At 40.0% G+C, this 22,990-nt stretch overlaps 1 protein-coding gene across 4 annotated transcripts in view; it reads right to left on the reverse strand.

Moving 5' to 3' along the window:
• Positions 1-22,990, reverse strand: part of CCDC149 (coiled-coil domain containing 149) — a 145,827-nt gene that overhangs the window by 73,593 nt on the left and 49,244 nt on the right. For all 4 annotated transcript variants that reach the window (XM_072620383.1, XM_072620384.1, XM_072620382.1 and 1 more), the window contains exons 2-3: positions 7,387-7,548; positions 6,321-6,359 (exon numbers count right to left, since the gene is read on the reverse strand). In XM_072620383.1, coding sequence (XP_072476484.1) covers positions 6,321-6,359; positions 7,387-7,548 — 201 coding nt within the window. The remainder of the gene's footprint in view (positions 1-6,320; positions 6,360-7,386; positions 7,549-22,990) is intronic.

Raw genomic sequence — 22,990 nt, forward strand, 5'->3', positions numbered from 1 at the left:
CAACTGTCAGATGTTCTAAGAATATCTCATATTGTACCGACTTGCCTTGAACCTAAATGATCTCACCTACCTACTCACCCTTTGTTTTTTAAATCAAAATTTTTTCCATGAATAAAAATATATCTGTTTTTTTCTACTCTAATCCAATCCATGGAACAAACAACATAATTACTGTAACAAATATCGACAATCAAGCAAAACAAATTCTAGCTTCTGCATCTGCAGTCTACTGCCTCTCTATCATCACTGGTCCTCCAGAATCATTGTTGGTCATTGCAGGGATCGTAGTTCTTAAGTATTCCAAAGTTGTTATTGTATAAATAATACGGTCATTAGGGTATAAATTGTTGTCCTGGTCCTTCTCACTTTTCTCTGCATCAGTTCATACAAATCTCCCCAGGCTTCACTGAAACTATACCTTTTATCATTTCTTATGACACAACAGTATTCTATTGCATTCATATGCCATAGCTTGCTCAGCCATTCCCTACGTGATGGACACTCCCCCCCTAGATTCCAGTTCTTTACCACCACAAAGAGCTGCTATAAATATTTTTGTACATGGAGGACTTCCTCCTCTTTTTATTTTATCTCTTTAGAGTATTAGCCTAATAGAATTATCACTGGACCAAAATGTCTTTTTGACCTATCTATTCTTTAGAGCTTAGCTCATATTACTTCCTCCAGAAAGCCTTTCTTGATACCCAGTTCTGGCAATGACTTTTTGACCTATCTATTCTTTAGAGCTTAGCTCATATTACTTCCTCCAGAAAGCCTTCCTTGATACCCAGTTCTGGCAATGATCTTGAATAGTAATTCATTCCAAAACTCTTGAATGCACCTTTTATGTAGTCTACATGCTTGCTTGTCCTTTGTTTTCAAAGAGGGCCATAACATCAGGAAGGTGATGCCATGATTTAAAAGTGAATTGGATTTAAGTGAGGTAGGGTGATGCAAAGTCATGAGCTTCACTTTCTCCTCTGGAGCCATTTGGGTTTAGTGGTAAGATATAAATCAGGACAACCAGAGAATGGCCCCAGATGCAGTGGAAGACCATGGCCTTTTTAAGCTAAGGTCTTTCCCAGGTATCAGTTTGATTGCTCAATCACCCATTCAGTGAATGAGGCCAGGTAAGAAATGAGGCAAAGAACGGCTTCCCATGATTTCTGGGGTTAGTGTCTTATCCTCATAATAAAGTATAAATTCTTTGGGGATAGGGATCATGTTTTATCTGAACTTGGTATCTTCCTTAGTCCTAACTTGGTACAAAACTTTGCACTTATTTGGCACTTAAGAAAAGAATGCTGCTATGTTTGAAGCATCTGAAGTAGGCTGATTAGAGCAAGACCTTTCATCAAGAAGAGGAAAGAAGATACTCAGCATCACCGAGAGTGAGTGAAGACTCCATAAGAATTATACCAACCCCTATATTTAGTCTTATCAGACTTACTCATAACTGGCATGCTCCAAGTTACTTGGGACTTATTGAAACTTAGGAATTATACTAGACTGATTCAATGACAAGAGACTCTAGCTCCCTTTATGCCTCAGTTTGGTATAAAACCATATAACCCCTAACAGATGTGGGCTTCTCAGGACCAGTCTATTACCTGGAGAGGGCCAGGTGCTTATTTCTTCAAATCAGGCCAAAGTGGGACCCATGAGAGTAATAAGATGGGGCATGTGTCATGTTCTTTGCATATGAATGAGCACCCAAACTGATGTCTGATATCACTGATGCACATTTTCCTCTAATAATATATAATAATTCATCAATGAAAGCTCATCTATTGTAGCACTTCTCCATGCCTTCCCATCAGTTTGCCACAATCAATCCAATCAATATGCCAGGGGCCTTCTTTATTTTCTCCTGAAATTATAATAGTAACAGTGGAATAACCATTGATTGGTTGTCCTCTGCTCTTATCACATGTCCAATTGGTTTGTATATTATCAATAATCTTTATAGTTCTATCAACTCAGACTGAAGTATTGTATCTGTTCCTTGAAATTCTGGACTTGATTAGAACAGCATCTCAGCTAAGAAACTCAAAGGAATATTTCCCCATGGCTTGGCTGTTGTAATCTAGGATGGAGTGGGGGTGGGGGGTGGGGGGGGGAAGGATCTTAAAGAAATGTATGGTTTCAATGCCTTCTGATCTCACAAGAACATTAATGGAAGATGATTTAAATTCTCTTTTGAGGAAATTTTTTTTAGAAGAAAGAACTTTGTTCCTTCTAAGGGTCTTTTTGAAATCATCTGGTGGCATCTCACTACAAGTCCAAAAGGATTCCATATCTAATCTCTGCAAATAGTTCCATCTGGAGTATGTATCATGGGGAAATTTTTGTCACCATCCCCTGAGAAGCTATTAGGAAAATTACTGTTGTCCTGATTTCTTCACAGGTCCTGTAATGAATGATTAACCACTTGTTAAACAGTGAACTGTTTTTAAAAGTATTCTAACTTACCCCATTCCCCAAAACCTAGTCAACACTAATACTGGAACTAAAAAGAAGAAAACAAAACTTTTGGTGTGTTTTCAGAGGAGGGTGGGAAAAACAACACATAAGCATTTGATGCTTGGAATTTGTACGTGTGTGTATACGCATGCCTTTTGTACTGTAGTTATTCATCTACGTACATGCTCTTCTCTCCCAGTACAAGCGTAAACACCCCCAGTGGCTATTTTCTCCTTTGTCTTTACATTTGCAGTTCCTAGAACAATGCCTGGAACATAGTAGGCATTTAATAAACACTTGCTGAGTGGAACTGAATTACATGCAATGCAGTTTCCTGTAGCAGTAAAACTAGCAAAGTAGGAGACAGAAGATCTGGGTTCTAGTCTAAGTTAATGTCATTAACTTGCTGAGTGACCATGGATAAGTCCCTTAACTTCTCTGGGCCTGAATGAGTAGAATCTGTCAAATGGGGATGATAACAATACTCTCCCTGATTTCCTTGCAAGGTTGTTTTCATATAATATATATGGAGGCTCTTTTAGAAGTATACAGCTCAGATGTAAGGCGGGAATTTAATCACCATACTTAAGATATTCTATAATATGAAACTGAAACTGAAATAATCTACAGGAGCCAGGAAGAACTTCTCTTGTGACATGAATTACACAGGATCGTGTACCATCTTTTATTCTGAAACACACAGAGAAGGCTAATTTGTAGACAAAAAGGTCAATGTGATTCTCCATTTGGCATCTTCCCTTTTCCTAGCACCAACATTTTGGGATTCTATATGGACATAACTATTAGCTATGCAGGAGAGGGCCTCAAGTTGCCTAGCTGAGTTTCTATTCTCATCTGTACAATGTGTACAAATGTGTTCTGCAGCTGGAGGGATAAATGCTCCACTTGGTGTTTTGCCTTTGGGATAAATATGTAACACAATCCAGGAGACTTGAGGTCAAGGGGCATGTTTCTACCCTTGTCTGGTTGATGAAAAAGTTGAGTGAACAATTTTGTGTCTTCTTTTTCAGCTCCAGTCCCCTGTTGTACCTCCCACTCAAAACAAAAATAAATAAAAATAGGGCCTGCTTTGAGCAAAATAAAGAATTTCATTATAGCAGGCAACTAGAAATTCAGTTCATTTTCCCATACTATTTCACATATTATAGTAACTCAGGTAAAAAGATCTTTGGTACTACAACAACAAGGGAAAAAAAATCACCTAACCTACTAAAAAGGAATGAGAATGTAGGTTTTCTCTCTTATTCTCCTCTTCCCCAAACACTGTGGTCACTTTTTTCAAATACTTGCCAAGCCGAGGCCTTCCGGAGACCATGTATATAGTCCAGCACATCGACTGGATAATTGTTTGTGGAGCACTGGGGTCAATTAGCAACCACTACCACAACAAAAAATCTCAAACATTACAAGGAAGGGAACTAAACAACTTCACAGCCATATAGGCAGTATCTCACACAGCCATTCCATGCTTCTAAGGGTCATAAAGATGCATCGGAAAACTCTGAGTGAAATTCACCAGATTCTCTTCGGTGAATGCAAATTTTTTATTATAAAGTCATGGAATGCAAACCCGCCAAAAACTGTAAAACTGCTTCATGAATACTAACGAACTGTAAATACACTAAATCAGAGGAAAGACTACTATTGAGAGTCACAGAAACAACCCGAGCAATTCGAGATGAAGGATTCTAATGTTAAACAATTCATTCCCATCCACCCAGATAATTTTGCAGGAAAGTTCTAGCTAATGCCATGGCAAATCCTCAGACCAAATTATGAATGACATAAAATAGTCACAAAAAAAAAGTGCATTTTTGGGGGGTGGGGAATAGAGAGAGCATATATAAGAGGGAACCATGGGGTCTAACCTGTACATTTTTACTTGGCTATCCAGTCTATGGTGTCCATTCTTCCTATGATTGTAAACCTCTAAAGGACAGGTCACATCCTTTAGTTTGAACAGAGTGCTGAAGACAGCAATTAACAAAGGATTAATTAACGTGCTTTTTGTTTCTCAGTTGTCTTCATTTCCCTATCTTCGATTTTCTTGGCAAAGATAGTAGAGTGCTTTGCCATTTCCTTCTCCAGCTCATTTTACTGAGGAGGAAACTGAGGCATACAGAGTTGAGTGACTTGCCCAGGGTCACACAGCTAGTAAGAATCTGAGGCCAGATTTGAATTCAGGAAGATGAATCTTCCTTATTTGAGGTCTGGCACTCTATCCACTGTACCACCTGGTTGCCCTAATTAATGTACACACAGATGATTTTACAATTCTGGGTTAGGTGGAAAGAATTTTAGAATTAGATCATGGCCCAATCTAGTCACCAAAGTTGTGAAAAAGATCAGAAAAAAAAAAACCATTTCTATCCATTTATGTAACAATACCCACACCTGGCCTCCACCCTCACCTCATACCAGGTACAGTTTTCCTCTCTCACCTGTAATACTAGACTACAAATACAGCAGCATTCAGCTCAACAGACATAGAAACAGACATAGAAAGTCTACCTCAAGTAAGCAGTTTAAAAGAGGACCCAAGAAACATCACACTGGCCTTATATCCAGCTTGAATGGGGGGAAGAATTCTGAATTTGGAGTCAGAGGAATCCATGGGAATTCTGACTGCACCACTTGCTACCTGTAAGTCATTTAAGCTATTTGGGCCTGTTTCCTCATCTGTAAAATGAGGAGCCTGAATCAGATAATTTCTAAGGTCTCTTCCAAGATGAGGTCTTTTATAAACCTGAGTCTGTGTGTCAGCCTCCTCATGAGCAGAGCTAGGAAAACTGCTCTAAAGGAGTGGTGTCCAAACAACACATAGGTTTTTACTTGTAGCCTTGAAAGCCTCACCCAACCAGATCTTCAACATAGCTGCTATGATCACTTCTAGGAAGTTTTTTTTTTTTATCATTCCCTTCATGGAATGAAACCTAGAGGCAGCAGTAGCAGTAGCAGCCACCTTTAGCATCCCTTCAACTATGTCCCCAGAGACACATTGGCACAGGGACCCAATGTCAGCAGCTTTCCCACCTCAAAGACTTCTCATCCCAACCCTCCCATACCTGAGTCTCCCCCTCTCACCCCCCTGCCTTATCCTAATCCCCATCAAAGCTTTGGAAAAATGAAAATGAAAAGCAACTTCCCCTCTACAAAAAAGAATAAAGATAACCCTTTAGTCTCAAAGGTTGATGTTCCATTAGAAGGAAAACCACTAACAACCAACTTCAATCCTGGAGATCAGGTCAGACCTTCAGAGCCATAAACAGGAACTGTTGCACCTTCAGCAAATACCATAAACCACACATGGGGCCGGGGACTTGAAGCACACCCTCAGTGGGGAGGGGAGAGTGGGTAGAGAAAGAGACCATGGGACCCAAGTCTGAAGACTGTTGGGGAGGCCATGCTAAGGGAAGACCTCAGCCCAGCCAAGTACCTGAGAGTTCCTGATTTTGCCTAATCACTCTCACTAACCAGTTTTGTACTAAGCTCTGCAGATTCTGCACTACAGGAGGAGACCCTTCGAAATTCAGCAGCCCGGGAGACAGTCCTGGGCACCCAACCCCAGTTACATGTCTTCATAGCCAGACTGTCGGGAGGACATTGCATATGCTGTCAGATTTCAGCACTGTATCAGTTGTTTGTGCTCGACTATTTGCTACCTGGGAAGATTCAGTCCTTGAGGGATTTGAGAGGAAGGAGAAAAGTGTGATATACTTGGAAATGACTATAACAGAAAAACAAGAGGCAGCAATAAAATTTATTTCAAAAAAAAGAATTAGTATTCTTAAGGAACGGATGATGACACTAGCCAAAGAAACAGAAAGAAATCCTACCTGTTTCCTCCTTTCAGGTGGAATTGATGGGTCTCCATCCTACAAAGAAACAAAGTCCATTTCACTTTTTAAAATGCATTAAAAAACTAACATATATGTCAGCCAAACTGACCAGAACAAAACCTGTATTTGCTAAACTTCAAACCCAGCCCAATTTTTCTTTCCCCACCCCACCCTCTCACTCCCCAACTGAACTACGTAAATTGAAACGAAGGAACCTTTAAAATACCCAGAACTCCAGGGAACTGGTTCCAACTGGAACAAAACCTATAGAGCTTTAAAAACTAATGAATAAGAACTAAGCAGAAGAATTAAAATATTCTCTGACTAAACTGATACTCCCATTCATAGGGTCATAAGAATTTAGAATTTAAACTGATTTTAAAGATCAACTGCCTCTTCATATTATAGATGAGGTGACTGAGATCCCAGGAGGTAATAAGAATATAGTAATGGGAATGGTATTCAGATAATAAAGAGGGGAGATGGAATTTGAATCTAGGGCTGCTCACTCCAGATGTGTTTCTAACTCAGCAACATGCTGTCTCATTCAGGTTGAGCCCTGATTTTAAATGAACAAAATCCAAAGAAAAGCTTGCCAGAAATTGGAAGGGGAGGGAGTGCTATTTTTTCATTTGTTTTAAGAATTAAAGTGAATGGAGAAGTCAGTATCATTCAAATGATTGTTTTAAAGAAAGGACTCCTTTCATCTTATGGGTGTCATGCCCCCTGACCTGGCCCCCACCATTAAAAGGTGCTGGAGTTCAGATTTCAATGGGACACATTTTCCAGAGAAAACCTTTGCAAGCAAGCTGCCTCCCTCCCTAACACAATCTAATGACTGCAGCACAGCTGGCAATTAATAGCGATACTGTTAGCAATATGTTAAAAAAAAAAAAAAGAGAGAGAGACGGTAACCATTACACAAGAACCATTACACAAGAAGAAGCAATCCAGCTAACACTCCTCTGGCGAGCACATTTTCCCAAAGATTGCATGTTCACTTCAAAGTCTGGCTTAATTTCTCACCCAGGTGAAGAGGCAATTTGCAAAAGTAACTACGTACAATCAGCTCTCGGTATTTCTTTTTTAGAGACTGATGCCGCTCCCGAAGCTGATTGGCCATGAGTTTGTACTGGTCTCTCTCCTGTTGACACGTGTCCAACTCCTTGGAAAGGATCAATAATGCCTCCTTCTTACTTTCTAGCTTCCTTTTGCACACCAGATACTGTAAAAGCAAACAAAACCAGATGACTCGCTGGAGACTGTAGCAACACCAAAGAAACTTTCAGCATTCTGGCAAAGCCATAACTAAGGTGGGGTAAGTGGAACAGTGGTCCAGAGAGCCAGAAATTAGAAAGTACTTTGGCGGCTTAGAAATAACAAAGTGTAGCACCAAGTTAGCAATAATAATAAGCTCCTACATGGCTGTTTATTCCCTGGGGGCCACACCTCCCCATCCCAGCCCTACCCTATTCTAAGTTTCCCTAGCAATAGAATGACTGATGGTGATATTCTATGGTCTCTAATGAACCTTGCCCACTCCCCAAATGATCTGATGGCACAATTTTCACGTTGCTCACCCAAGGTGCAAAAACGGCTAGTTATAGCTTTGCATTCTGGAATCAACATTTTGCAAACAAAAAAAGAAAATTCAATCCTAAAATGTATTAATAGAGGTATGTTTTCCAAAACTGGGGAGTTGGTAGGTAGTATTATTATACTCTGCCCTGGCCAGACAACATGAATTGTGTGAATACAATTTTTTAAAGACGTATGTTAACAGAGTAGAGGGCAGATGAGGGTGATTAAGCTGGTCATGGGACTGGAAATCATGTTGTGTTTGTCCTTCGCGCCAAAAAAGGACCATGACATCAAGATGATATGACTTGCATTTGACTTTGATTTGAGTGAAGGAGGGCTGTGCAAGGTCACCAGCCTCACTTTCTCCTCCAGAGCCATCTGGGTCCAGTGGCCAGATATTCATCAGGATGACTGGAGATGGCCCAGGATGCAATGGGAGGCCCTGGCCCTATCAGGCTTAGGTCTTATCACATTCTTACTTTGAGTGAAATGCATCCATTCAATGAACAGGCCCCTTTCAGTAGTTATTGAAGGAATGACTCCTTTAATAAAAAAAAAAAAATCAAACTGGGAGGGGAAGACCCTCAGGGTTCCTGGGTAAAAGAGAAATAGTTACTATTTAGTATTCACCTTCACTCTATGCTAGGAGGGCAGGAAACTGTTGCCCAATCTATGAGCTCCAGAGTGAATTAGGCTTAAGGCTTGATCTTTGAGTAACAAATATAACCAGTAAACCCAAAGGAAACCAAGTACCAACACAAAGAACCGGGAAAATTCCAGCCTGGATAAAAGGGAGGGACAAAGAAGTCACATTAGAACTACCATTTAGTATTTGAAGGGTTGTCATATAGGAGTAGGATTAGACTAAATCCATTTAGATTTGCCAGAAGACAAGACTAAGTAAAAGCTGCCAAGAGGTAGATTTTCAATGAGAACTGTCCCAATGGAATGGGCAGCCTTGAGATCAAAGGAATTTTCCTTAATCTGGGGTCTTTAAATGGACCTGGATGGTCTTCCTGACTCCAGGTCTTGTGTTCTATCCACTTTGTCACCTACCTGCCCCAACACATATTAAGTGCCTACTATATGCCAGGTACTGTGCTAAGTACTGGGCTTAGAGGCAAAAGACAGCCCCTGCCCTCTGGGACCTTACAATCTAATGGTGGGAGAGATAACATGCAAATAAATATCACAAAGCAAGCTGTGTACCGGATAAGTACACAATAATTAACAGAGGGAAAGTAATAAAGGAAATAATCTGGTATTCCAATCTAGGTACTCTTAACTCCAAATCCAAGGCTCTTCCCAGTACTGCATTATCTCATCTGACTGTGATCAGAACCCAATAATGGAAAATATGATTCCCATTTTCCAGAAGCAGAAATGAGGCTCAGGTTTAATGGCTCACTCATCTAGTAAATGGCTGACGACTCCAGTTCTTTTAAATCTTCCCTACACAATAATCTCAAACCACTACCAGTGGGGCAGCTGAGCGGTACAGTGGATAGAGTGCTGGCCCTAGACTCAGGAGGAACCAAGTGCAAATGTGACCTCAGACATTGACTAGTTACATGAACCCGGGCAAGTCACTTAACCCCGATTGCCTCAAAGAAAAAACAAACAAACCCAAAACCACTACCAAGATACTACACCAGATTATACCATGCCATACCACCCAGGAGAAGCACTTTCAAGTAGGCGGAGAAGAGCATGGTATTCTAAAGGCATAGCTTTTCTCCTCTGCTTTTAACTACCCAGCAACAACACTTGCAAGTTCTTCTATAATTCACACACATACACATACACACACACACACACACACACCCATAACACACAGATTCATTTTCATAAATCAGTTCTTTCAACTAAACTCCAAATTTGAGCAAATATTCTGGTACCCTTGAGTAGATTTTTCACTTCGTGAAGCTGGGCAGATATTTCCTTGCCCTGTCCCTTGTCCTTCCTAGGTCCCTCCCATACATGTCCTCCCTTCCTCCCACCCCACCTGACAGTTATCAGCCTCGGCACCTGAAAGTGGGAGCTCACATCATTCTTTAAGTTTATTGAATATACTGCATAGTTTGATGTTATTCCCATATATGAAATGTGGCACTAAATACCTTTTGGATTTGCCCTGTAAAAGACCAAATTCCGAGCATTCATGAAAACAATTTATAGTTTCATTATACACTTTGACATGAATACTTTGTCATTACGGCCTCTCATACAAAGCCAGAGAGCACATCAGCACTTCCTGACCGTCCTGAGTCAATGCTGTTTTTATGGACAAAAAGCATTACTCAGAGAGAGCACTTGCTTGGAATTGACTTTGTTAAGTTCAATTTCAAATAAATGAAAGAGGAAAAAGGAGAGTTTTGTACATTAGCACAAGCTTCTTTTTCTAAAATAAAAAAAGTAATTGCTTTGCTTGAAAAACAAAGGGGCAGGAGAAACAATTGTGAGATGGATTTGAGCTCTAAGAGAGGACACTTCCACCTTGGAGAAATTTTATCCCTGGCAGTAATGAGGTTGGAATCCTGCCTTAAAATGTCCTGGATTCTGAGTCTTTGGCATCATCTGTGTGCAGGCAAAATGGTCTTGTTTTTCTACTCAAGAGAAAAATCCCCATCAGGTAAATATCACAAGAAAAGTGTTCAAAATGTAAACTTACATGTTCTAAAAAAAGAACCACTGAAATTTCAAGAAAAAATATATATGTGTATGTGCAGACAATTTGCAGATCTGCCCCTACTCCCTCTTTTTTTAAAATTTATTATTGTTATTTAAAATAAAAGCTGCCACAAAAGCAGAACCTTTGTTCCTTAGAGTTTATCCATTCTTCACCCAAAGTCACAAAACCATGCTGAGAAGCCTTATGACCCTTGATGGGGTCTGAAGGAGGGGGATTGAGACAGTTAAATTTCCAAGGCTATGTTTAGATACATGTTACTGTCCTGTCAGATAAGAATAAAGGCTAGAGCATCCCTTATTTATAATGCCTGGCACAATGGAGGCTTTTAATAAATACTTGCTGATTGATTGATCATGATTTATGAGGAACTGAGAAAATTCAGATCAAACTGTCCTGTCATTAAGTACGGACATAAGTCTATTATGACACCATGGAAGGGCCTAACAAAAATGTCCTTTTGCTGCAACCACTGGAGATGGGGGCATTGCAAAGAATAATCTTTAGCACTTTCCTGTCTTATTAAAAAAGCTGGCAGTACCTGGCCAAGGCTTTCAGGTAAACAACACTGTAGATATAAGGTTACCTCTGAGGTTCATTTCCCTTGGAGAGTAGAGGCAGCATGGCTTAATAGGAATAACAATAGACTTGAGGTCAGGAAACCTGGATTCGAATCCTAAGTTGGATACTTCCTAACTGTGTGAACTTGGGAATTTAGAAATATGAGTTATTTTTAATAAGTTAATAAATTAAGTCATAGTAGTTCTATTAATATATTTCATCATAATGTGGAAGGACTCGTGGATTCTTGAAAGTTAGGCTGGAGGAACACAGGTCAACAGATCCTTAAAATCTGAAAAAGTTTTGGTACATATTATAGTATTCCCCTCCCCGTTCCAAGGAGATTGTACCTTTATTGAGTGCAAGAGCCATTTGCTTAGGTATTCCCATCACCTAGGCTTGTCCCATTTCCTTTCCCACTAATAAGAAGAAATAAAGAGGATGGAAGTAGCCACAAAAATGTTGCTTAGTCATAAATAATTTGCTTGCATACAGGAGGTATGTAATAAATGCTTGTTGAATTGTCGAGCTGACTGGTGTGCAGGCCCAGCAATGCACTATCTGTTGCCTGAAGACCATCCTCATTAATTGTGAGGAAGTTCATTACCAGGTTGTCCAAAGACTGAAGAATTTTGGGCCACACTAACTCACCAAGAACATCTGTGAAAGCAGATAGAAGGAGTGTGATCTACAAGGGGAAGCGGCACCCAGACAAACAAAATCAGAGACCCCTGAAGTGTTGAAATAAGAACAGTAACACAAACAACTGGGCTGGTGCACCAGAATGCCCTCCAAAGGCAGAAGCAGTCAGAAAGATCTACATGAGCAGAGCCCACATCAGGGCTGTCACAGATCTCACAGACTCTTAGAGGTGGCAGGGACTGGAGCGATAACCTAGAGCCTGCTGACTCATTTTATACATGTATAATCTGAAACCCAGGGAGGGAAAGGGATTTCCTCAAGCTAGTTGGTAGCCCAGTAGACAAAGACAAAGCAGGAAGGGAAGCTATGTTAAAAAAACAAAACAAAACAAAACCTCTCCATGTCTCCAATTGTGGGTCGCCCCCAGGGTTTTACACCACAGAAAGGTGTTTTAAAAATAACAAACTATGGTTATATCCATTTTGTGCATCGAGTTTTGCCAAGCAATCATGCACATTTCAAAACCTAATAAAATAATACGCAAAGTCAGAGGAGAGATATTCCTTTGTCTGAAACAACAGTAGACCTAATTTAAGTGAAAACATCACATTTCCTTTCCTGTCAATAGTACATAATTCCTTTCCTGTCAACAACAGAATGTAAAGGGAAGTAAAACTGCCACAGAGATCCTGGTTAGCAACAGCTGCTCTGAGAAACCCAGCCCTAATGCTGAACTCAAACAATGGCACTTTCTATGCTTGGGAAATCCCTCCATGGTCTAAGAGGACTGTCTTAGGCTTAAAGGAACCCAACCCAGAGTCTAAGAAGAGTTTAATATCAGGTCAGCCATTCACTTCTTTGGAGTCCTTTGGCTAGCTGCTCAGCTGACCCCTAAAACCAGAAGGATGGCAAAGCAAAGATGACCACTCCTGCTGAGGAGAATTCACGTTTTTCCAGAGCACTACAAGCTTTACAAAGAATATTCCTCACAATAACCCTGGGAGTAGTGCATATGCTGATCACTCACATTTTACAGATGGGAAAACAGATCAGAAAGACCGACTCACATGTTCATTGAGTCTCTTGGTCATCTAGAAAGTAAGAGTCAAAGCAGGAATTTCTTTTTTTAATGAATAGTATTTTACTTTTTCTCCAGTTGTATGTCAAGAAAACTTTTTGCATCCATTTTTACAAGATTTTGAGCTCCAAATTTTTCTCCCTCCCTCCATGGTCATCTCTCTCTTTTGAAAAGGGCAGGCAGTTTTTTATATATTTTATACATGCACTATCATGTAAAAATATTTCCATTTTAGTCACAGAAACAGATCAAAAGGAAAAATAAACACAAGAAAGAATAAAGTAAGTGAAAAAAAATATGCTTTGATCTGCATTCAGAATCTATCATACTTTACCCAGATATGGATAGTATTTTCCTTTGTAAGTCCTTTGTCTTAGGATCATTTTGTTTCTGAGAAGAACTGAGTCATTCCTAGTTGTACGTCACACAATGTTGCTGATACTGTGTACAATGTTTTTCTAGTTCTGCTCATTTCACTTTGTAACAGTTTATACATGTCTTTCCAGGTTTTTCTGAAATCTGCCTGTTCATCATTTCTGATTGCACAATAGTATTCTATTACATTCATACGTAATACATATGAATACATACAGATTGCCCAGCCATTCCCCAGTTGATGAGCATCCCCTCAGTTACCAATACTTTGCTACCACAAAAAGGGCTGCTATAAATATTTTTGCACATGTAGGTCCTTTTCCCTTTTTTATGGTCTCTGGGTACAGACCTAGTAGTGGTGTTGCTGGATCAAAAGGTATGCACAATATGAATGTAACGGAATACTATTATACTATAAGGCAGATGAAAAGGTAGGCTTCAGAAAAACCTAGAAAGTCTTATATGAACCGATGTTGAGTGAACAGAAGCTAGGAGAACATTATACATGGTAACAACCACAGGGTGCAAGGACTGACTTTGATGGACTTAGCCCTTCTCAGCAATGCAAGGACCTAAAACATTTCCAAAGGACTCATGATGCAAAATGCCATCCACATCCAGAGAAAAAACTATGGAGTTGGAATACAAAATGAAGTCAACTATTTTCTCTTTTACTATATTTTGTTTTGTTTTTCTCATGGTTTCTCCTATTTGTTATAATTCGTCTAAGCAACATGACTAATGTAAAAATGTGTTTAATAGGAATGTGTGTGTAAAACCCATGTAAGATTGTGTGCTGTCTTGGGGAGGGAGTGAGGAGAAAGGAGGAGAAAATTTAAAACTTATGAAAGTGAATGTCGAAAACTGAAAACAAATAAATTAACTAATTTAGGGGGAAAAGAGTATGCACAGTTTGGTTGCACTTTCGGCATAGTTCCAAGTTGATCTCCAGAATAGTTGGATCAGTTCACAACTCCACCAACAGTGCATTAGTGTTCCAATTTTCCCACATCATCTCCAGCATTTATCATTTTCCTATTCTATTAGCCAATCTGATAGGTATAAGGTGGTACCTCAGAGTTGTTTTAATTTACATTTCTCTATTCAAAAGTGATTGAGAGTACTTCCTCATATGCCTATAGATACTTTGGATTTCTTCATCTGAAAACTGTCTGCTTATTCTTTGACCATTTATCAGTTGGGGAATGGCTTGTATTCTTATAAATTTTACTTAGTCCTCTATATATGTCTGAGAAATGAGGCATTTATCAGAGATATATACTGTAAAAATTGCTTCCCAGCTTTCAGTTTTCCTTCTTATCTTCGTTGCATTGGTTTTGTTTGTACAAAAACTTTTTCATTTAACATAATCAAAATTATCTGTTTTACACTTTGCAGTGATCTCTGTCTCTTGTTTGGTTATGAATTCTCCCCCCACCCTCCACCATGGATCTGACAGGTAGCCTAATCCTTGCTCTTCTAATTTGCTTATGGCATCACCCTTTTTATCAAAGTCTTGTCAAACGTCTGTTACGTCTAACTTTTCTAATATTCTATTTGCCTCCTTAGTTCCTTTCTTGTTCAGAACAGGATTTTTAGCCTAGCTCTCCTGACTCCTGAGGGCTGGTTCTTTCTACTGTACAACCTCTCAACTAATATAGGAGTGAAGTATATTGGAAAAGAAAATGGATTCCCATCCAGGAGATATGAGTTCTGATCCAGTCCTGCTTTCCAAACATTTCATCCATCCAGCAGAAAGAATGCCCAATCTGGAATCAGAATACTTGAAAGGGCTTAGTCTGTCTCAGAAGGGCTAAGCCTATCAAAATCAGTCCTTGCACACTGTGGCTATTACCATGTATAATATTCTCCTGGTTTCTGCTCACGTCACTCTACATCAGTTCATAGAAGACTTTTCAGGTTTTTCTGAAGTCTGCCTGTAGTTCTGCCATTTACTAATCTGTGTGACACTGGGCTAAAATTGGCCTTTCCAGACATCAATTTCCCATCCATAACATGAGAAGTTTGAACTAGATAGCTTCTCAGGTCCCTTCCTGTTCTAAATCTTCTATGATCCTATGATTACTTCATTTCAACCCTATTAGAGACACTTATCACAATTATGGGCTGTCCCATAAGTCTTAGTGTAGGTGTGGAACTATTAAAGTTTTAATAGTTACATTTAATAGCTTGCATTTGTAAACTATTTAAAAGCTACTAAGTGATAAAAGTTTTAACAAGCTTAAAGTTGCACTAAGTGTTTTGAGATATCATGTATTATATCACGCCTATTTTACAGATGAATTCATGAGAAATTATTAGATATTTAAGCAGTATGACATACAAAGTAGAGTGCTGGGGTTGGAGTTGGGAAGGCCTGGATTCAAATCCTGAATTCTCTACTATGGAAAAGTCACAACATTTTTGAACCTCAGGAAGCTAAGATGAAGTTATCAACAGGTTACAATCTACATTGGTTTGCCTTAGTGGAAGATATTCTCATACAAACAAAACCACAGGTTTTATGTTCTATGTATCAGTATTATTACTGTCCATATCACTACTAATAATAACAATAATAAATCACATTTATAAAGCAGCATATGATTTATGAAGGACTTTTGCACAAAATCCCTATAAGAGAGGTAATATGAATGCTATTATCCCTGTTTCACAGATGAGGAAACTGAGGCTTTAAGAAGTTAGGAGACTAGCTGTTCCCAGTCATGTAGCCTAGAAAATATGGCACCTGGGATTTGAACGTAGGTCTTCTCATTACAATTCTATTGTCCTTTTTACAATGCATAGAAATTACCAGTATGTTGCTAAAACTTTATGTGCCTCTGTGATCACTCAGGCATGAACATCTGGTTGTTCCTGTCCTCAGTCACAAAAGAAATTAAAATTGGGTTTTGCAGAAGGTAAAGAGAAGGGTTGGAACTGGAGGGCATGTTCCATTGACAAAGAAAGGCTGCTATAAAAAAGCTGTCAGAGCTGGTCTTGATATCTGCAAAGGTCTCTGTTTTATGTAATCTCAGTCTTCCCTCCAGCACCTCCTCTTCAGCTTATGTTAAAGTCAGAAGGAAATGTTCACAGGATGCTTAAAAAGTCCCCCTAGCCAGAAAACCATTGATCAAGTGAGTTTAGACACAAGGAACTTCTGACAGGATGGTAGGTAGTATTCAAAACCCAATGTGCAACAAGCAAAGTTATAACTAAGATGGGCAGCTAGGGCTTTGTCCCAGGCACAGAAATGGTGTGTGTGTGTGTGTGTGTGTGTGTGTGTGTGTGTGTGTGTGTGTGTGTGTGTGTGTGTGTGTGTGTGTGTGCTGGGGGTAGGAGATCCCTTCTACTGTACCTCAGAATACTCTCCGGGCAAATTAGTAGGGTCTTAGGCTGAAAGAGTCACTGAATAGGACACACACACACACACACACACACACACACACACACACACACACCACTGCACCTTTAGTCAGAATTTGTCACCTGGGTCCCACCTGTTCCATCTTACCCACAGCTCATTCATCCATATCTGCCCCAGATGCTGGGGTTGCCAGTCACAACTCTAGTCTAACTCTAATAAGAGCACTACTAACCATTCTTTCTCCCTTCTCCATGCAAAAACAAAAACACCCAGAGTTATATAGCTTCAAAGAATGGAAAACATACTCAACTCTGCATCAGGAGAAGTGGGCTCTAGTCCTGGCTGGGCCACTGGCTAGCACTATGACCTCAAGCAAATCCTTCCTTCCTCTAGGCTTCCATTTCCTCCTTTGTAAGATGAGAAACTTGGCTGGTGCCTCCCAGCTCTGAAAGCTTTTGAGTCCTGCACTGAGACATTCACCGTGTGTTGCCTCTGCCTGGGGAGCTGTGTATAATTTATGACTCTATCTTTGGGCCTGAGGAATCATCACCAGCTTCAGTCAAACTGAGCCATCCCACCTCAAACATCAACCTGTCAGCACATTAAGCAACGGATCCTGCAGGTGTTTTCCCATCTAACTATAGCAGTGTTCCCTGGCTCCTAGCTATGATTCAGCATATCCCTGAAGGACTTCATATGTCCACCCAGTAAGTCATACATACTCTTCAGCTGCCCAGGAAACAAAGGCATCTTGCCCTCTGTATACTTGGTGTGGGTTGTCTAGTGGTGCTAACTTGGACATGTCTGAAGAAACGCCATATTCCCAAGATCCTTTCCTCCTTGTTAAAAGACTGTCATGTGATATGGTGTTAGATACATTTGTATTAGAAATGCTAGAATTTGCCTAAAAATTGTCTGGGAGGAAGAGCTTACATTTATATGGCCCTATAAAGTTTGATGAAGGAAGTAACACAGCAGAGATGAGCCTTGGGATCAGCATGTGCTGGGTTCAAGACCTATCTTGATATGGTGTAGAGTTACTGACTAGGACTGCTCAGTTCCTGTCCACTTCAGGAAATGTGATTTTTTAATAAGGTGTTGTTTCTGGATATGAAACAGGTCTTTGCAGCCTACGGTGGGTGGGAGGAGAGGGTGTCAGGATCAACTGAGTTGTCTCAAGCAGCATGGAATGATGGAGAAAGTAAGGTGCCTCATCATCTCTGGTCCTCCAATTAGGCCAGGAATTCTACCCTGAGAGGAGGAGTGGATAGCCCAAGAATGGGAAAACAGGAGCCCAAATGGCCAGTAACACACATTAGTTGCTATGTGAAAGTCACTAGGGATGCAGGATAAAGCAAGCCGGATCTAGAGGCAGAATATCTGGGCTTAAATCGTGGCTCTTCCACTTACAACCTGGGCAAACCACCTCATTTCTTTGGTCCTCAGTTTCCTCCCCTGTAAAATGAGGATGTTGGACTTGGTAACTTCTAAGGTCCCTTTCAGCTATAAATCAATGATCCTTTGCTCTTCTCAGTGCCCCCTGGCAATTCTCCAACACTTTAGCTTACAGATAAATTGCCAAACAGGAGGGAGTTTTCATAGAGGGAGGTCCTTACCCCACTGAAGTCACAGATCTGAACCACTCCCACTCACCACCTAAAAATGAGTTTGACAAAGTTCACAATGGTTATTTTCTTATTTGGTCCTACAGTGACCTTGTGATAGAAATATTTCAAGCTAAATTATTACTCCTATTTTACTGATGAAAAAACAACACTCAAGCAACCTGCCCAAAATGACATAGTAAGAAACAGACCCATCTCTTCTAAGTCCAATGCTCCCACTTCGCCAGTGCCTTCCTTCTAAGATTACCTTCCATCTACAAACCCATCTGCACTCCATACATATACATTATAATGTATATGTATATACATATACAATGTATATCTTGAACATCTAATTTTTTTTTTTTTGCATTTGGTCTCCCCCATCAAAATGGGAGTCCCGTGAGGGTAGAGATGGAATTGTTTTTTGTTTATTTCTGATCTCCTCTGTATCCCCATTGATTTAGAAGCACAGTGCTCTGGCAGCTAAGTGGTGTATATAGTTAAAGCTTTGGACTTGGGAGTCAGGAAGATTGGAATTTAAATCTTTCCTCAGATAATTACCAGTTGTATAACCCTGGGCAGGTCACTTAACCCCTGTTTGACTCAGTTCCTCAACTGTAAAATAGGGATAATAATAGCATCTACCTGCCAGGGTTGTTATGAGGATCAAATGAGATCATAATTGTGAAGTTCTTAGCACATGGTAAAGCTCTTTATAAATGATCATAACTATTATTACTCCTATATATGTATATATACATACACATACATACACATATATACACATACATATACATATACATACATACACATTATATATATATAGAGAGAGAGAGAGAGAGCTCTATAGCCCTGGGCAAGTCTTTTTCTCAACCTAACTTCTAACTTCCCTCCACCTCACTTTAGGCTGCAAAGCTTTAAGCATTATATAACTGTTAGCTATCTTATTACATAGTAAGTATACTCATAGTAACCAACTCTGAATTGCAGCAGGTTTGGGTATCACTGTCCACCTGACAGCCCATTTGGATGTGGGGCTTGATCTTGCCTACTGGTCAACAATGACTGCTCTGGTCTCTCTCCCACTGTCTAATGGCACTGTGGCCAAGGCAACCAGCCTCACCTACAACTTTTCAATTGGCAGCATCAGAGGAGAAGTCATGTGGGTCACATGACTCCCCAAACATACAGAAACAGGCTGGACCAGGTAGCACCAACCTTTGCCCAATATAATTTCAGTAGAAAGCTACTTTCCCTAGTGACTGGGAGGCAGAGACTGGTGACTCATCACCTGCAGTCAAAGGCACTCCCAGGTCTCCTGCTGAAGGTATTATTAAGGTGCCAAGTCACCAACCAAGACTGCTCAATTCCTTTTCACTTTAGGAAGTTGATGTTTTTTTAAAAGGTGGACCACCTGGGTAGGAACCAGGTCACTATGGCCTATGGGGGTGGGAGAGGGGGCAGGACTGGCTGAATTGTCTCAGGGAGCATGAAATGGTGGACAAAATATGGTGTCTCACCACCCCTCAAATTATGCCAAGAATTCTGCTGGAAAAACAGGAGGCAAAATGGCCAATGAAGGGGGAGGGAGGGAACAAAATTTACTAAGCACCTGCTATGGCAGGCACAATGCTGAGTTATTTTACAAACATTTCATTTAGCTACCTTTGTAGGACCACTAATCCTGACATCCAGGGCAAGAGGAAGGGGGAAAGGGTATAAGCATTTATAGAGTGTTTCCTACGTGCTGGGTGTTGTGTTGAAGTTCTTTTTAACAAATATTATCTCATTTGATCCTCCCAACAATCCTGCAAGGTAGGTGCTATTATTATTCCAATTTTACAGATGGAAAAACTGAGGCTACCAGAGATTAAGTGGTTTGCCTAGAGTAGCCCAGCTAGGAAGTGTCTGATTCCAGATTTGAACTTGGGTTTTCCTGACTCCAGGCTCATATACACTCTATATACTGGGCCACCACACTGTAGAACAATCAAATGCTGGGGAACCTCTCGGCAGATTCTTAGGATACTGCTCTTCCTCCCAAAGTTCATGGCTAGAATTTCTTCCGTGGAATTTCTTCTGCCCGCTTGCTATTCCCACCACTGTCACCCCTGCCAGGGGCTCCAGGGCACAACCCAGATAGAGGCCCTCTGTCCTCCACTGCTCACATGGAAAACTGGAGCTGACATCAAACACCTTAAACTTTCCAAAGTGCCTGGCATACTTAGTGCATCTGAGCCACCCAATACAATAAGAGTGTGAGCTTCGTGCTACAGGTGCTATTATCTTCATTTGACAGATGAGGAAACTGAGGCACTCAAAAGTCAAGTGACTTGCCCACAGCGACCCAGCCAGCTGATCCAATGAAGGAGGTGAACTGCAGTTTTATGGACTCTTAAATCTAGAGCTTAATCCATTTCCACAGGTATCAAACTCGCAACCAGAGGACAGAAAATAGCCTTCAAAACTCCCAAATGTCAGCAGAACCAGATTAAAATGTCATTGGGAAATATGTAACAAAATAAATAAGAATATAAAACAACCTCAATAATGTTCATTTGTGGTTTTTCTCAATCATCTGCAGCCCTCAGGGACCCAGTTGTGTTTGAGTTGGATACCATCAAATGAGATTATACTGTTTTCAAACATTATTAAAGTTCATCTTTAATACTAGGGCAGGAAGGTGACTCACTGAGCTCAGGCCCTGGAGTCAAGAGGACCTGAGTTCAAATCTGACCTTTGACACTTTCTAGGCTTGTGACACTGGGCAAGTCAGATCACTCTGGGCATGTCACTTAACCCTGTTTGCCTACCTCTCCCCCCCCCATTATATATGTATATGGACATATATGTATGTATGTGTATATATTTGTATGTATACACACACACACACACATACACACACATATACAGGGTGCAGGAGATAGAGCACCAGACCTAGAGTTAGGAAGACTCATCTTCCTGAATTCAAATTTGACTTCAGACACTAGCTGTGTGACTCTGGGTAAGTCACTTATTCTCTGTCTGCCTCTGTTAAAATGAGGATAATAAGTGTACTTATCTCACAGGGTTGTTGTGAGATATAAATGGGGTAATACTTGTAAAGCACCTGGCACATGAATAAATCTTTAATTCCTTCCCATAATTATTATTATTGGAATGAATCCCTGAGCTACTATTCATTATTTTTATAAAACTACCCATAAACTGAAATAAATACACTGCATGACAGCAGTTATTATAGTGGCCCTTAACTTGGAATCCAGCCATACTTGGATAGATTCAGGAGGTCCATGAACTTGGATGGGAAAAAGAAATTACATCTTTATTTTCACTAACCTCCAACTGAAATTTAGTTTCCTTCAATTGTGAATGCAGACAACAAGCCACAAGCATCAGTGGTAGGTATGACTGACAGTTACAGAAATCACAGATATTTTCATATCCTATCACGGTGGAAAATCAATTGGATGTCCATCATGACATGCATACTGCCTAGTCAAAAGATCATCCCAATGCTTCATATTCTTATTCAAGGTAACAAATAGCCTTCATACAGACATTTCTTTAAAAATGAAACTGTAACTTTAACTTGCCTTAACTTAGGAACTGTCTTTTGCGCTTCTTTGTATCCCTGGTACCTAACAAAGTGCCTGGCACAAAGCAAGAACATAATCAATCTTTAGTGACTGGCTTGTACTGTCTTGTTATTTAATGGATTAGTAAAATAGCATGTCTGTTACTATGTCACAAATCTGGTTTTTAAAAATATTTTGATAATTATGTTTCAATAAAACTTACATCCTTTGCAATCCTATGGATTTTATCTTATACATTTAAAAACATTATTGTGAGAAGGGATCCATAGACCTAATCAGACTGCAAAGGGCACATGACAGAAATGATTAAGAACCCCCCGGGACTGCAGGAATGTCATATCAGTTATCTGATTAAACATACTTCAAGAATCTGGTTTCATCTTTGTAATATTTCCCTCTCCCAAACAAATTATAGTCCCTCTATAATGTAGTAGGTGGCCTACTAGAGTTGCCGTGGCTAAAGACTCATCTCCTGCAGCCAACTCAGTGATATGACCCTCCAAACATCTCTACACTAGTCCTCAGACAAAAGACATAGTATCTGATGCCAGACCTCTACTTGAGACCTTTCCAGTTTTGTGGGAACTGAATGACATTGCACTGTGCTTTCACAGAGCCTTCTAGAACCCAGGGTCACCTCCCCACCACTGAACAAAGAGGTGGAGCACCCCTGGTTATGTACCCCTAGTTATGAATATGCCTGTGGCTATGAAGAAACAAAAACTATCCACCAAGAGTACCACTGGATAATCAGTGAGACGTGAATGAAATGAACTCAGTAATATATGTCCAGTTTCTGGCATTTATATTAGATGTCATGAAAAACTTTTATTATCCTCTCAAAAATGGATTTCTTTGGGATTGCATTTCAGTTCTATTTTTTAAAGCACATCATATAACTCATTTTTCTCCAATGCTAATTTGAACATACAGATGCATCACAAATGTACTCATAATTTTAAGAAGTCAAACTCCTAGCTTTCACCATTGGGCAGATTTTATCTACCCACTAACTATTATCAACAATAAAGCAAACACTAATTGTCAGAGGGAAGATCATGCTCATTAAATGAATATCTGTTTTACAATATGACTGTTTGGACTACTCTACAACTAGATAACTGATCAGCAGGGATAAGCATGGCCTTGATACTCCAAAGGAACTCTG

This window comes from Notamacropus eugenii, chromosome 6 (genome assembly GCF_028372415.1).
Source record: "Notamacropus eugenii isolate mMacEug1 chromosome 6, mMacEug1.pri_v2, whole genome shotgun sequence".
Classification (NCBI taxonomy): domain Eukaryota; kingdom Metazoa; phylum Chordata; class Mammalia; order Diprotodontia; family Macropodidae; genus Notamacropus; species Notamacropus eugenii.